The following is a 16,817-nucleotide window of genomic DNA, read 5'->3' as shown; positions in this document are numbered from 1 at the left end:
CGCAGTTCACTCCTTATCACACGGGTTTCTCACCAGAGCAGACTTCCTCGCTATTCGTGCCTGAGTCGTCAGTCTCCAGGAGTCTTGGAGCATCATTCAGCGAGTTGACTGGCATGCCTACTCCTCCTCACATGCATTCTGCCGGTCCGTCTATAGCAGCTCCAGCCATTATGACCACTCAGAGGCTCCCCTCGTCTGTCGCCTCGTCAGATCCTACGACGGACATACTTGCAGCATCACAGGTAGCCCCAGCCCCAGCTCAGACCCAGACCGCTTCAGCGACACTTCCTGCTTCAGAGGGTCAGTCAGTTCAGAGCTCAGGGTCAGATGATGATGGCGCTCAGTTCCATCTTGCTCCACGTACTTCAGCGCCCGACTCGTCCGCTGCAGCCCCGCCGACCGACCCTTAGGTTTTGGTGCTTGACGCCAAAGGGGGAGAGGGTTTGAGTATGTAGACTCAGGGGGAGCGGGCTTTAGGGGGAGCTAGTTATCTAGTATTAGCTTATTATATACATTTGGATTTTTTATTTGTGTGATACACTATTACTTATGCATTCGTGTGTTTACTTTCTTTCATGCATACTATTATACATATGTGATAGTGCTATCTACGTGGTTGTGATATTTGACATGTGTGACTTCTACTTTGCTTTATCTATATGTCATATCACTTGGGTAATGCTCATTTGCTATTGCTTCCGCGTTTATATTTCGAAGCAAATGAGCTTTGTTATTTGTACTCATGCTTAATTCATATCCTTTGAGTACATTGTGTTGGCATGGGTCATATAAGCTTGACTAACTCTTTTTGTTCTTATTGACAAAAGCTTATATGAACCAAGCCCGTCAAAAACCTCACTCCATAACATACTCGAGGTGGTATTGTCATCAATCACCAAAAAGGGGGAGATTGAAAGCATCTAGGCCCCTAGTTGGATTTCGGTGATTAATGTCAATACAAGTTTACTATGACTAACGTGTGTTTTGCAGAGGCAATTAAGTTAGGTCATGGTAACGGAGATCGATTGGGCAATCGAGGTTGTCATGCCCCTACGATGGAAATCGTTTCGGTTTTCAAAGGATGGACGACAAGGTTAAGGATGACTAGTTCTAAGTGTCGATTGGAGTTGGAGAGACACTTAGAGTAGTTTAGGACTTTGTTTTTTTCCTTTGGCCGTACTATGAAGGGGGGTATGAACGGGTAGCTTGACCTAGTTGAGTCTAGTGAGGTAGGTGTGGTGCACACTTGTATAAACTAGCTCTAGGTAGCTCCTATGAATGCCTAAGATCCTTTGGAGCAAACTTCATTCACATATGTTCGAAAGTTGGAAGTGAATGGAGGGTCAAACACTGACCGGACGCTGGCTCCGGTGCGACCGGACGCTGGCTGCAGGGTCCGGTCAGTTCGTTTGACTGAGGTGGTTAAGTCTGTTGTGACCGGACGCTGGAAGGCCTTGTGACCGGACGCTGAGGGCTAGCGTCCGGTCGACTCCAGTAAGGGTCCAGACTTGGAAAAGAGTGACCGGACGCGTCCGGTCAGTGCTGACCGGACTCTGAGGGTTCAGCGTCCGGTCGAGTCCAGTAAGGTTCCAGTAAGGGTTTTATGCGACCGGACGCGTCCGGTCAGTGCTGACCGGACCCTGCCAGCGTCCGGTCGACTCTTTAAAACTGGTTCGCGGGTTGAACTGACCGGAGCGTCCGGTCACAACGATCGGAGCGTCCGGTCGTCCCGCAGAAGCTCATAACGGTTCGTTTTTCAGGCTGGCTTATAAATAGAAGGTCCACTCGTGAGTGGAGTATCTTTTGCTCATTCAAACAGCTGAGAAACACGTTTGTGAGTGCCAAGAAGAGCAAGGTCCTAGTGAGGTGTTTGTGATTTGAGAATCCAAGAGAGTAGCCTCACTAGCAAATCAAGAGTAGCAAAAGTGTGCATCCATCTTCTCATTAGGCTTCGCGTGGTCAAGTGAGAGTTCGTGCTTGTTACTCTTGCTGATCGCCATCACCTAGACGGCTTGGTGGTGATTGGGAGTTTGGTGTTCACCCGGCGGAGCTTGTGGGTGACCCAACTCAAGTTGTGAGCGGCTTTGGGTGATTCGCCGCGACGGAGTGTCGAAGAATCAACCCGTAGAGAGCACTTGATCCTTGCGCGGATCAAGGGGGAGCTACACCCTTGCGCGGGTGCTCCAACGAGGACTAGTGGGGAGTGGCGACTCTCCGATACCTCGGCAAAACATCGCCGCGTTCCTTTTCTCTCTCTATTTACTTTGAGCACTTACTTTGAGCATTTACTTTAAGCAATTCAATACTTGTTTTACATCCATAGAATCGCTTGCTAGAGTAAGTTTGTAACTTAGGTTGCGAGGTTGTTGTGCATTAGTTTGATATAAACACTTTTCTAGGCACAAGGGGTTAATTGGGCTATCCGTAGGATTTGATTATTGCAAGAGAATTTAGAATTAGTCCAATTCACCCCCCCTCTTGGGCATCTTGATCCTTTCAATCCACAAGGTACACAATATAGTCATCACTGAAAGACTTTGCAGTCCTTTGTCTCTTACTCTTTCGAGTAACTATAATGTCATCCTCCTTAGGATTTTGCATATGGGGTTCCTCAATATGTTCTATCGGAATAAATTACTCATGGGGTATTATAGGTTCATGACTAGATGTGCTAGGTGTATTTTTCATAGGAAATTCTCTTCCAAAGAAATGTAGCATCTATGGACTTTATTATAGTACCAACATGCATATTGGGTACTCCAGAATTTATTATTAAGAACCTATATCCAACGCTGTGAATAGCATAACCAAGAAATATACAGTCAACAGTTTTAGGCCCAAGTTTGCGCCTCTTGTTAATTGACACATTCACCTTGGCCAAGCAACCCCAAGTGCGCAAATAAGAGAGATTTAATCTTTTCTTCTCCCATTCCTCGAGTGGTGTGATTTCTTTATTCTTTGTAGGAAATCTATTCAGGACATGACCTGCTGTCAAAATAGCCTTACCCCACCATTCCTTAGATAGTTTTGTTGTCTCCAACATGACGTTAACCAACTCGGTTAGAGTGTGGTTCTTTCTTTCGGTAATCCCGATTACGGTGAGTATGGCAGTGTCCTCTCATGAATAATTCCATGCTCTATGTAGAATTCAGAAAACTCACTTGAAAAGTATTCTCCACCACGATAAGACCTTAACCGTTTAATTTTCCTCTGAAGTTGATTTTCTACTTCAGCTTTATAGGTGTTAAAATAATGCAACGCATTATCTTTTGATTTTAGCAAGTACACATAGTAAAATCTAGTACAATGATATATAAATGTCATGAAGTATCTTTTGCCACCTTTAGTCAATTTGTCATTCATCTCGCACAGATCAGAATGAACTAGTTCTAATGGCACCAAGTTGCTCGCCTCCACAGCCTTGTGAGGCTTGTGAGGTTGCTTAGATTGCACACATATATGGCACTTAGAACCTTTGACTAAATTAAAATTCGAGATTAAATTCAGATTTGCTAGCCGCGATAGACAACCATAATTAATATGACAAAGCCGTGAATGCCAAATATTTGACTCATCAGAAATAATAGCATCGTTCACAACCTTATTACACACATCATCATGCAAAGTAAGTGGAATAAGCCTCCGCAATCATAACCTTTACCAACAAATGTCCCATACTTTGACAGTACACATTTAATTGACTCAAAGACAATTTTATAATCATCTCGACACAATTGAGAGCCGCTAACTAGATTCTTTTTTTTATAGAGAGGACATGTTGCATGTTCTTCAACAACACTGTCTTTTCCGAAGTGAATTTCAGAATGACCGTACCAACACCAAGAACACGCGCATAGGACCCGTTCCCCAACAGCAAGGCTCCACTCCTGCTGACCTGATAAGAAGAAAACAAAGAAGCATCGGCGCACACATTTATGTTAGCCCCAGTGTCCATCCACCACTTAGGCGAATGACAGACTGAAAGAACAGTAGGTAAAGAATGACCATACCCAGATGTTCCTCCTTCAGCCTCGTTAACAACTATGTTTGCTTATTTCTTTTCTTGCTTAAATTTGCGGTCTAGATACGCACTTGTCCAATGCTCATCGCTCCCGCAAACAAAGGAACCACCTTCTTTGTTCTTTTTTTCTTAAAAGTAATTGTTTGCTTAGGCTTCGAGTTGTTCTCTTGCTTGTTCTTCTTTTTCTTACGAGATGCATTTGAAATTTTCTTTTGCGCCATATTGGCACTAGCAGACTCAACTCCTTTTCCACTGTTGTCTTTTGCTCTCGCCCTCTCCTCAACATCAAGAAAACCAATAAGCTCAGCTACGCTAAACTCTTGTCTCTTGTGCTTTAGAGAAGTAGCAAAATTCCTCCAAGAAGGTGGCAGCTTAGCCATAATACCGTCGGCCACAAACTTATTGGGTAACACACATGGAAATTGTTCGAGTTCCTTAGCCAGTGCTTGTATCTCATGAGCTTGTTTCACTACCGAACTGTTATCAACCATTTTATAGTCATACAACTGCTCCATGATGTACAGCTCGCTACCAGCATCAGAAACACCAAACTGAGCATCAAGTGCATCATATAATTCTTTGCATGTCGTGCATCTTATGTAGTTATCCTTGTATTTGCTATGAAGAGCACTAATCACGGCGCCTCGAAACAGATTATCGGTAGCCTACCTTTGCTCCTCCTCAGGAGTAAACTGTTCGGGCTTCCCTGTGCGGCGTGATACCAATTCATAGCAGTCAACCATAGGACCATCTTAGCATGCTCTCTCTTATAGTTTGTGCCATCAAAATCATCTGGCTTCAATGCAGTAGCAAAACCACTAATAGAAAATTTCCTAATGTCAGGTTTTTAGATTCTTAGGAATTTAGGAATTTTCATGTTAAATTTAATCTAGAAAATCAATAGCAAATTGGTGACAACATGTATGTGCACGTGTGTGATATTACTACTTGCACTAGTAGCAGATATAAACATGAACGACATACAGATAATAGAGGAAAAGATATTGAATTTAACAAATTCAAGAATAGAATTATACCCAGCTGAGGGACCCATGCTCAAGGCACCGGTGGCTCCACGCACACTAGTCGACATAGCGCGTTGCTCGATGTCGCGGATCACAGTCGATGCAGATCGATGTTCGCAGTGCAGTCCCTCGAACGTCCTCTGAAAAGTAGATGATTCGAGGAAGACGATATTCATAGTGCAGTCCCTCGAACGTCCTCCGGGAAGTAGATGATCCGAGGAAGATGATGTTCGCAGTGTAGTCCCTCAAATGTCCTCCGGGAAGTAGATAATCTGAGGAAGAAGAAGAAGATGTTGACAGTCACCAAGAAGAAGCGAGCAGTCTTGAAGACGCTCCCCAAAAACGCAGGTGTCATATAGGCAGACGGCGGTTCCGGAGGCCTGCTCTCCCAACTCTCTATACGCGCAGAGGATTGGAACAGGAAAACTTAGAAGGCAGCGCAGTAGTGAGAAGTGGAAAACACTAATTGACTATCGTAGGATTTTCCAAACTAGAACCAATGATAGTTCTATTATTGTTGTATCTTTTCCTAGGGGGATTGGTACAAATATATAGGGAGGAACTCCCTACCTCCACATCAACTAGTAATATGGTACTGATGTTGCACCTTCCATCTCTACCTATGGACTTAAACAATAAAGCCCATACAGATACATATATTGGGCCTTTGAGATTTATTATAATTTCTTCATATGGATTTAGAGAATTTTACCCATATAAATTCTAACAGATAGCACCACCAGAGTGGCAATAAAGTGGAGGCACATGAATACATGATACCAGATTGACTGGGATACCTGAACTTTAGCTGCATTTCCATATCGTGTACTAATCCTCATCATGAGAAGTTTATGAATCATTGAGTCCATTAACTAGTAATTAATTAACATAATGATGTTGCTCCGCCGGGTGGTCTAGCCGCCGAGGGCATCGCCGGCCGTCACAATCATCCAAGAAATCGCGCGCAGCCGTGAGCAGATAACCATCATGCCCAACAACTGCACAGGCACGGCCCAACAGTTCATCAGTCTTGCTAATGAGTTGTCGTTTGGTCAGAACTCAGAAGATACATAACATGGATATTGCAACAACCCGATCGAGCTCTTTAGCAAAGGTCACTGAAACTAGGACAAAAAACACCATCACAAAAAAAAGGACCAGAGTAACTCTCCTCTACGCTTTAGATATTCTGCAATAACTGCCTTAATTAGAAAGCCTTAGAAAATAGGAAAGATTTTATTTTTGGCCATTCAACTATTGCTTAATTAAGTTTCTTTTCGATCATGCAGCTCTAAAATCAGGAATCTTTACCACAGATCTATTAATACCAGATAATTTGGTTATCTAGAATAGGAAAGATTCTATTCTACTACTGTAGTTTCAAAGGTAGTTTTATATTTTCAAACAATTCATAACAAATTCATTTTAAATCGGTAAAATATGAAACTAATATATATTTTCTCCTAAAAAAATTTATCCATTGGTGCTAGATTTTGAGCAATTTAGATTGTATTTATGCTTATTCCTAGTGTTTTATTGCTTGTAATCGTGTTCGGTGTTTATTTAAATCATCATTTGTGCTATACTAAACCTAGAGATCGGCAAAAGAATCCATGCTCCGAATAGAGTACCAAATATGTTATAGCCAAAAAAAAAAAATTGTAGGGCTAATGATGTTAAACTAGTTGCAAGACATAAATATGATCTCTGTTGGGGGAGGCCTCAGTTTGGAGGACCCTAACTCGCTCTTCTTAGCTAAAATCCGTTTTTTGATAGGTGACTTCACAAACCGACTTTGGAAGGAACACTTCGAAATGAGATTGACCACTCCAGCTCGGGGCTTCACCAAGAATTTGGGAAGAAGCCAAAGAGACCACTGTAGGCATCCAGCCTCGAAGGTGTCGACGAAGAGAACCCCAAGGATGGTCGACCTCAAAGACAGTGGCGAAAGAACGTAGCACACAAATGGCACCTAGCTAAGTGGGACAGTTGCCAAATTTTACTTGGCTTTGCATTCGTGGATGTTTAAGGACCATTTTAACCCAGTCATGGTGGAATAGTTTAGACATCAAACCCAAGGGGCGCATGGGAAAAATAGTTTGTGTGTTGTAAATAGTGCCGCTATAAGTAGTGTGCTTCTACGCTATGAAAGCAAACCGATTGGATGGTGCAGACTATCATTTGGTTCTCTCTGCTACTTTTCACCCTGATGTCGGAGACTTTAGGCTCTGAAAATAATCTCTATGTAGTGGAGTCCGGCACATGTGAGGTTGGTATTTACTTCTAGATCCTTTGTTTGCTGATAGTTTACTATGAATTCGCTTGGTCAATCTGAGGTATAATATAGTGTAGAATTATTATTTAAATATAAATAGTGGACATGACTATAAGCAATAAAAAATAGGAATAGGAAAATGTAAAATATAAATAACTCTAAATTTTTGTACCAATAGATAAGTTATCTTTTCTGATTAAAAATTAAGTACTAGGTTCATACCTTTCTATTTAAAACGAATTACTAATGGTTTTAAAAATAAAGTAGTTTCTTATTTTTTTTCATAAAATACAAACTACAGTAAAACCATCTAGAACATCAGATTTGTTCGATATTGATAGGTCAATGATCAAAGATTCCAAGTTTTAGAGTAGAGAAGTCAATATTCTCTTGTAGGCAGCGTGACGATGGGGTGATGACAAAACTCTATTAGATCTGGCCTCTTTCATTTTGTCGTCTTTGTCTGTGGATACTTAAACCGCTACCAGATTGTTTGTTTGGACCTGATGATGTGAAATCTAGCAGGGTAATTAATATGGTTTTATAGGTCCCGTGTTGTCTGATTGTCGTACGAACAAGGAAGAAACGAAATGGAATCTGACGTACACTGCGGCTGTTGAAAGACTACTGCTACTAGTACTACCGTGCATGCATAGCCAATTGACCTATCCACCTCACCCAACAAAGCAAGGAGCCGTCAGTCCGTCACCTTCTCTAGAGACTAGTACAACGTAACCTGACAAGCTAGCTAGGCTGCGGGGTGGTCGGTGGCCCATCAGGCCATCAGGGTCGAGGCCTAGTTAACAGGCCAAGAACAGCGAACCAAACAAGCCCGATATGCCTTCCTAAACACCTAAAAAACTAAACATGCCCATAACGATCTAGAGTAGACATGTTTGAATTTGATAAGGTAAGCTCATTTTAAGTGATTATTTAGTTTGGTATATAAGCCAATGCTTTATGCATGCATGATTCTGTTGGTTCGTCGTAGACTCGTCGGCTATGGTGACGATATGGTCTACCAAACACGTAGATTAAAGGAGACACTTTTATAAAGCAGCGTCATTGCCTTGCCTTTCTGCTTGGCGTGCAGATACGCCCTTCTATTCAAAATCATCCGTACGGTACGTTTGAGCCACGCGTGCCTGTGCCTGGATCGACCAGGTTGCAATATCCGTATCTGACTCTCTGTGCTTCCTTCCGCTACGCCGCATGCGAGTTAATTGACAATTAGGACTGTTAGTTTGGAGCTGCCATTTGAAACATCGGAAGGCTAGTACGTTAGGGTTCCTGGCATGGCGGGAATGGAGAGAGTTGCCAACAGCCAGGTAGTCAGCCATCGGCTGAGCTGGCCCAACACGTACGTTTCTTGCATGAGTCTCCAACAAAGCCTAATTGACCACATTGTCACATACTCCTCCTACACACATCCATGATCCATCCTTCTCTTAACCTGTCACTAACACTAATAATAAATCAACAAGTCCAATCATGCATCCCATTCCATATGTCCGTATATTATATATTTGCCTCCATTGTGTAGAGTGTAGAGCACGTCCACACGTACCTAATTTAATTTAATACCTAGAGTAGCAATTAGCCATGGGCCTAGCTAGCCCATGCCTATGTTATGTACCTGTGTCTACGTTTGATTTTGCTTTGGGTATGGCAGTAGCTATAACTATTCATGCATGCACGTATGCTCTTCAAACTCGTGTCACCAAAGCGCACTCTCAAGTCTCAACGACAGAGCAAAAGTTGTACACTGCTTCTGTTTTTCAGTTTGTAAGGTGGGCTAGAAGTTTCCCAGGCTAGCTCCTGCTCCCAGCTGACGAGAAGAACAGCTTGGGATCGACAAGGAGGTGGTGACGCGGTGATCGAGGAACATGCCATTAGCCTCCAACGAACAATGCTTGCTGTGCTCGGTTTTCAAGAAAGGCAAAAGTGACCTAAACAGTGTCGTAGACGATGACCTACAATCCAACATGATGTGTGCTCGATTTTCGTCCGTGTCATTAAGGCCAACCAACAATCCAACATGATGTGTGATCGCCCTCGCTTTCTTCTCCTTGATCGTTGTTATTCTTTCTCCCGGCCGGAATATCGGTTACTTCTCTGCTCCATTATTTCATCCCTTGAGAGCTCGTTTGGATGAAAAAAATTTCCTACATTCCAAACACGATCTGAGTTTATCGGCGGACTGTAGGATTACGAATGCATTACCGGAGACCAAAACGATACTAAATCATGGTAAACAGTTTGAAGCAGTCCTCTGTTCAGGAATACAATTTCTTGGGCAACATATGCGTGTAAATTTCAAACTTAGATTCCTGCTGTGATCGAAAATGCCTTCCGCAAAAAAAAAAAAAATGCCTACTCATATTTAAATCTTCGATTTGGTATGAATATTCACAATTCAACGTACTCAAGACTGAATGGCACTATTCTTTCAGTAATAGATGACATGCTCGTCGAAAGTGAAACGTCTACGATGATTTCATTAATGCCATACATCTGTTGGTTCTTTGGAACGTGTTTATAGCTACGGGTATAGTGTATATTAGTGTTTTTAAATCGTGGGCTATAGTATTTAGCGGAGAGGTCTGCTCAGCCTCTATAGATCCGCTATATCTTGCTATAGCACGCTATTTAATACAACATTGTTCTAGTGGCAACTGGCCTGGGTCACTATTGCGCCGCTATAGCCCGCTTATATGCATGCATGCATTCATAATGCGGAGTATATATATGTGTGCACGCTTGTGAATGTCTATCTGGTTGAATGTCTTTAAGCTAGATATCATGAAGGCTTTTGACTCAGTAGTTAGATGGGATTACTTAAATCACGTTTTACAGAAACTAGGATTTGGCGCACGGTGGCAAGCTTGGGTATCTGCCCTTGTGTACACAACTGTTGTTTTTGTTAATGGTTCAAGAGGTGAATTGTTTGATGTCATAGGAGGGGTTTAAGGCAGGCCGACAATATCACCTTTACTGTTTGTTCTGTCAATTGACCCCTGCAGAGGCTCATTGATAGAGCCATCCAATTCGACATACTACAACCAATTCAACAAAGATCTGTGAAGCTAAGGATGAGCCTATATGCTGATGATGTGGCAAGTTTTTTTAACCCAACGATGCAAAGAGATCAGTGCAACACTGGAGATTTTATCAGACTCCGGTGGGGCTTCTGGTCTGGGAACCAATCTTCATGAATGCGTGTTCTACCTAATTGCTTGTGATCTCTCGTCTCTAGTTTCTCTCCTAGATGGCATTCCGTGTGAGGTCAAAGCCTTTCCATGTAAATATTTGGCCCTGCCTCTAAATGTCATGCCACTGCGGTGGGTTCAGATCCAGCCGTTGATCGATAAAGTGGCTACAAAATTGCTGAACTGGAAGGCCAAGTTCTTGGATAGGCATGGGCGGCTTACTTTGCTAAACTCGGTGCTATCTTCATTTCTAGTGGAGTTCCTCACAGTCCTTCCAATCAAGAAATGAGCAATAAAACTGATCGACGAGACTAAGAGGAGGTTCCTTTGGAAAGGGGAAGCTAATGTGAATGGGAGTTAGTGTCTAGTGCAATGGCCAAAAAGCAGCAAGACCAAAGAACCTTGATGTGCTAGGGATTCTTGACTTGGAAAGATTTGAAAGGGCTTTGAGACTTCGATGGCTTTGGTATGAGTAGGTCGATCCTAAAAGATTGTGGGTGGGAACTGTTCCGCACTAGGATCAAGTGAACAAAGCTCTTTTCCATGCCTCGACGGCAGTGACTATTGGGCGAGGAGGCAAAGCAAGTTTTGGCAATCATCATGGCTAAATGGTGCCACCAATTGACATAGCACCAAATCTGTATCCCGTTGATTTGGAGGAAGAACCAAAAAGTGAATGACGAGCTTCTGAATATGAACTGGACACGAGGTTTATGGAGGATTGAATGTATACAACAATGGTGCAGTCTGTGGAGCTTTGGGCAATCCGCTTTGCGCAACAACAACAACAACAACAATACTCATGTACACGACATGGAATATATGGAAAGAGCGAAATCAAAGAACTTTCTAAGAAACAGCGAGATCACCTTTACAGCTGATGGGATTAATAAAGGAGGAGCGGAGGCTTATTAACGAAGGCTGTGAACAGCTAGATGTTCCCTAATGTTTTTTCTGTTTTTGTATTGTGTTTGTGTCCATGTTTTTCCATGTAATTTTCTTATGTAAGACTTTGACCTACTTTCTTCTTATATAGTATGACAGAGCTCTTGCTATTTTTTTCAGAAAAGAAATATAGGTATGGTATAAACATTGACAATAAATTTTCTAGCATTATATGTGAGTATAACGGTACGTTATATAAATGCTCCTTTTTCAGATTACATCTAAAAAATCACATTAATATGATTTTCATTGTGTGAAAAATGTTAACAGTTTAATCCTGAATTATATTAGTGGCCAAAACTCAACAATTTTTGGCCATTGAGATACAAAATGATCCTGATTGACACGCCATTTGACATCGGTGCCCTCAAGTTGTTCCCAACCCAAGTATCTGTCCAAGCACATAACCACACAACACACCGAATATATACTATATAAGAACATATAAACAATAAAAAAATGGTAAAGTGGTCAGCTTAAATCACGCAAAGTTGTTTTCCGGAGATGTGGATCCAAAGATAAAGTTAAGAATAAGAGGGGGTGAGGAGAATGTACTTATTGGACTTTATAAATTGAGTCTAATGAGTGGCCATGGGCATGTGAGCAAAAAAAAAAAAAAACAAAAAAAAACAAGAATGGAATGTACTTGTTGGTAGATAATCACCGGTAAGCCGGCATGCGTGAGCAGACGAGCGAACCAGCTCATCTGTCACTTTGCTTCTACAGTCAATCCGTTCAGTAAGCCGGCACTGTCAGCCGTCCAAAACCGGATTAAAATTAAACTTGGCGTGCACAGGGAAGTAACTAACGCCAGGTAAAGTAATCTGTCACCGACGAGGTTGCATCAGACTGGTAGTCGGTAGCTTTCCTTCCCAGCGAGATTCGCATCCACAGAGAGTCGAGGAAACAACCATGATCCTCTTGCCACATGCGTCGCCAGTGCTCCCCTGACAGCGCAATCTTGTCCTGCTCCTGAGTCCTGACACTGCACCTGCCGGGAGACAAGAATTAGTTAAATTTTACCGACTCTAATCATCACATTGATCATCGTCCAACCCACTAACGAGCGATGGAGATGGTCGATGGACGCCAAGCATGCCCGCCGCGGCCAAGGAGTGTGAGCTGAGCTGAGAGCAGTTGAGGTGAGTGCCAGAGCAGAGCGCGCAGGCAGGAGCAGGATTAGCCACCAAATTCACCACCTGACGCGGCCGGACACACCCGCTCACACCTCGGCCTCGGCTGCCTTACCATGTCCTCCCGCCTGCCGCTCCCCCTCCCCCTTCTCCTCCCCACACGCTGCCGCGCACTCTCATGCCGCCGCCGCGCCAGCTCCGGCTCCATCCCTTCTTCCTCTTCCTGCTGCCCGTCTTCTCGCTGCTCGCGGCGCGGCGGCCCGGGGCGGCGGCGTCGGCGCTCTCCCCCTTCGCGCTGGCCAAGGCGGACGCCACCACCATAGTGTGCGCGCTGCTGCCGTCCGCGGCGTCGCCGCTGCTGGTCGACCTCAACTGCACGGCGGCCGGCGGCGACCACGCGCGCCAGGAGACGTACCCGTCCTCGCACCCCTTCGCCGCTCTGGCCGGGGGGGAGGACTTCCTCTGCGCCGTGGGGCCCTCCGGCGAGCGCGCGGGCGACGTCGACATGCACTGGTGGGACCTGTCCGCCAACGGCGACAGCAGGTCCAAGCGGGTCTACATGGGCCCGCCGCTCCGGGCGCTGTCCTCGGGGGAGTACCGCGTCTGCGGGGTGCTCGACAGCGGGGAGCTCCACTGCTGGCGCTGGCGCGGCCTCAACATCTCCCGGGACCTCCGCTTCGTCGCCGCCGCCGTCGGGGACGGCTTCGTGTGCGGCATCCTGAGAGGGACGCCGGCCTCCATCCGCTGCTTCGGCAACGACACGGCGGCCGTGGAGGCCGTCGCCGGCGCGCCGGCGGACGGGAGCTTCGACGTCGTGGCCGCGTGCCGCCACCGCGCGTGCGCGCTGTCCACGACGGGGGCGCTCAAGTGCTGGGGCCGCGACCCGCCGAGGGTCGACGCGGCGGCCACCGGGGGGTACGCGGCGCTGGCATTGGGGGAGTCGGGCGTCTGCGGCCTGCGCACCAATTTCACCATCCGCTGCTTCGGCGACGGCGTCGCCCACCCGCCGGCCGGCCTCACGCGCGCTCAGTTCCTCGACGTGCGCGCGCAAGGCAAGGCCTTCTGCGGCGTGCTCATGGCCAACTACTCCCTCGTCTGCTGGGGCGGCGCCGAGTTCAACGCCACCAACCGCCTCGTCTTCGGCCGCGTCATGCCGGGCCCCTGCGTGCCCATGTCCTCGTGCCAATGCGGCGTCTTGCCGGGCTCCGCCAACCTCTGCGACGCCGGCAGCTGCGTCTGCGTCGACTGCGCGTTCGAGCTCAATGTCGCCAGGCCCAGCGCGTCGCTCGTCCCCGGGAAGGGCGGCAGGAGCAGGAGGACCATGTGGATTGCAATCGCCGCGGCGGCCGCCGCTTTCCTCGTGTTCTTCGCTGCATTGCAGTTCGCGCTGTTCCTGTGGTGTCTCCGGCGCCGGCGCCGCCGCCGCGGGAACGAACAGGATACCTCCGGTGGCGCGCAGCAGTCGCTGATGCCGGCGAGGCTCGGGTCCAGCAGGAGCAGGGGCCCGGGCAGCGTGGTGGAGCACTTCACGCTGGACATGCTCTACGCCGCGACGGACGGGTTCTCCGACGACAGCCGGATTGGGACCGGGAGCTTCGGGTCCGTGTACCGCGGCACCCTCCCCGACGGGCGCGAGGTCGCGATCAAGCGCGCCGAGGAGTCGGCCAAGGCGTCGAGCTCGGCGGCGCGCCCGGCCCGGCGGCGCGACCGCGAGACGGCGTTCAACTCGGAGCTGACGGCACTGGCGCGCGCCAACCACAAGAACATCGTGTGCCTGCTGGGCTGCTGCGCCGACTCCGGCGAGCGCGTGCTGGTGTACGAGTACATGGCCAACGGCACGCTGCACGACCAGCTGCACAGCCGGAGCCCCATGGCGGCGGCCGTGTCGTCGTGGCGCGGCCGGCTCACCATCGCGCTGGGCGCGGCGCGGGGCATGGAGTACATGCACGTCTACGCCGTGCCGCCCATCATGCACCGCGACGTCAAGTCTGCCAACATCCTGCTCGACGACGCGTGGACGGCCAAGATCGCCGACTTCGGGCTGTCCTCCGTGCTCGACCCCAGCGCCGGCGGCGACGACGGCTCGCCGCAGGAGCCGCTCTACACGGGGGGCACGGTGGGGTACATGGACCCGGAGTACTACCGTCTGCAGCACCTGACGGACAAGAGCGACGTGTACAGCTTCGGCGTGGTGCTCCTGGAGCTCATGTCCGGCTGCCGCGTCGTGCAGCGCTACGCCGAGAGCGTGACGCCCAAGAACGTGGTGGAGTTCGCGGTGCCGCACATCCTCGCCGACGACGTCGCGCGCGTGCTGGACCCGCGCCTCCCCGCGCCCACGCCCGACGAGGCCGAGGCGCTGGCCTACGTGGGCTACCTCGCCGCCGACTGCGTGGGCCCCGTGGGGTGCGACCGCCCGTCCATGACCGAGGTCGTCGACGCCCTGGAGCGCGCCCTCGCCGCCTGCGGGGCGGCGCCGCTCTCCCGCGCCGGCACCGGCCGCCGACCCGTGCTCTCCCGCTCCGGTACCGACCAGTTCGACCTCACCGACACCGACTAGCCGCCGTCGCCATCGCCGTCCCAAACTCTACAGCTGCTGACGAAACGTAGCCATTCGCATTGCGTCATCGGCCATTTCCATGGACCATCGTGCGGGTGCTTGCCAACAGCAAGCCGCCGCACGCGCGTCGCCATTGGGGACACCCCTGTCCTGGGCCATGGTTTTCCGTTGAAAAAGGCGATCGAGCAGGAGCGGGATCAGAAGGCACTCGACGCCGACATCTCCGATGCCGCCGCTGCTGCTGCTGCTGCGTGATCAACGGTTTGATTTATTGGTGAGGTAACCTTCGATTGACTTGCGAACAACCCCCACAGCGACAGGGCAGCGTGCACACATGGCCCGTCCGTCCTGCAGGTGAAACGATTGACGAGACCAGCACGACGGAAAAAGATCATTCATTCTTTCTTTCTCTCTCTCTCTCTCCTCACTTTCTTCTTGCTTGCTGTATTCGTTGTATACTTGTATCTTTGCTTTCGGCTTTTCCTTGTTGGAAGGTTTCCATATTCTTTTGCCAATGTGCATAGATAGATCAGTGACAAAGATTGAGAAGAAAAGGATCACGATTTGCATTTGCTTTCAAATTTCTAGTGAGGATTGTGGCATGTGTATTATTCATCGATTTTTTTTTTTCATCCTGTTGCAACGCCAACAACTGGAGCTATAGAAAAAAAACTAAATTGCTGAGACCTACTCTGGTAGTTTGAGGGCTTGGATCTGTTGTAATAGGGGCCAGTTTAGTTCACTTCATTTTGCAAAATGAAGTACTGTAGCGTTTTCGTTGTTATTTGGCAATTAGTGTCCAATCATAGTCTAATTAGGCTTAAAAGATTCGTCTCGTGGATTTCGTCTAAACTGTGTAATTAGTTTTATTTTTTATTTATATTTAATGCTTCATGCATGCGTCTAAAGATTCGATGTGACGGGGAATCTTGAAAAATTTGGCAAAATGAAGTGGAACTAAACAGGGAGTAGGTGCCGCCGTGCCGGCCTGCACAGGATGCACGGATGTTTAATTTGAAGTGAATCAGGGGGTGACCGTTCAAAGTTTGGTCCCCGTCGGATGTGTGGGATGCTAATTAACGATGGCAACGGGTCGGGTTTGGATCGGGTGAGTCTCCGTGCACCTAAAACCGAAACCCGAAATCGAAACCCGAATCCGCCCTGAAAATCGATTCGGGTGGAAATCCATCACCAAAACCAAACCCGCGGATACCCGAAACCCGAACGGATACCCGAAACCCGCGGATATATATACACATATTCACATGTATAAACAAGAGGCAACAAATAATAAATATTTTCATGAGTCAACTTTAAATAAATTTAATAATCTAAGTAAACAAATTATTATTAGTATATTATAAAACATGAGTTTTAATTCCAAATGATTTATTTCGGATATCCATTGGATATCCACGGGTGGAAAACCGAACCCGAAACCGAACCCGAAAACCGTGGGTGAAAAACCGTCCCCAAACCCGAACCCGCAGAACCCGAAACCCGCGGATATCCGCCCCAAACCCGATCCGTTGCCATCCTTAATGCTAATTAATAGGATTAAATATGAGCTTATATAAAACTAACTATATACATGGAGACGAATCTATTAAACCTAATTAATTTATTATTAACACATATTTAGTGTAACACTA

At 47.2% G+C, this 16,817-nt stretch overlaps 1 protein-coding gene and 1 pseudogene across 1 annotated transcript; one reads left to right on the top strand and one right to left on the bottom strand.

The window, feature by feature from the left end:
- Window positions 1-213: 213 nt before the first annotated feature.
- Window positions 214-4,512, bottom strand: LOC136479934 (uncharacterized; annotated as a pseudogene).
- An 8,143-nt stretch (window positions 4,513-12,655) lies between these two features.
- On the top strand, window positions 12,656-16,107 carry LOC136481946 (serine/threonine-protein kinase-like protein CCR4). The gene has a single exon (XM_066479219.1). The coding sequence runs from the start codon at window positions 12,787-12,789 to the stop codon at window positions 15,163-15,165; it is 2,379 nt and encodes a 792-aa protein (XP_066335316.1). The 5' UTR covers window positions 12,656-12,786; the 3' UTR covers window positions 15,166-16,107.
- The last annotated feature ends 710 nt before the right edge of the window (window positions 16,108-16,817 follow it).

The sequence above is a fragment of the Miscanthus floridulus genome, chromosome 9, assembly GCF_019320115.1.
Source record: "Miscanthus floridulus cultivar M001 chromosome 9, ASM1932011v1, whole genome shotgun sequence".
Taxonomy (NCBI): domain Eukaryota; kingdom Viridiplantae; phylum Streptophyta; class Magnoliopsida; order Poales; family Poaceae; genus Miscanthus; species Miscanthus floridulus.
The sequence above is the reverse complement of the archived record's forward strand: the minus strand, read 5'-3'. Positions and strand labels throughout refer to the sequence as shown.

Excerpts from the sequence above, each read along its gene's own strand:
- LOC136481946 (XM_066479219.1), top strand. The coding sequence starts at position 12,787 with ATGCCGCCGCCGCGCCAGCTCCGGCTCCATCCCTTCTTCCTCTTCCTG.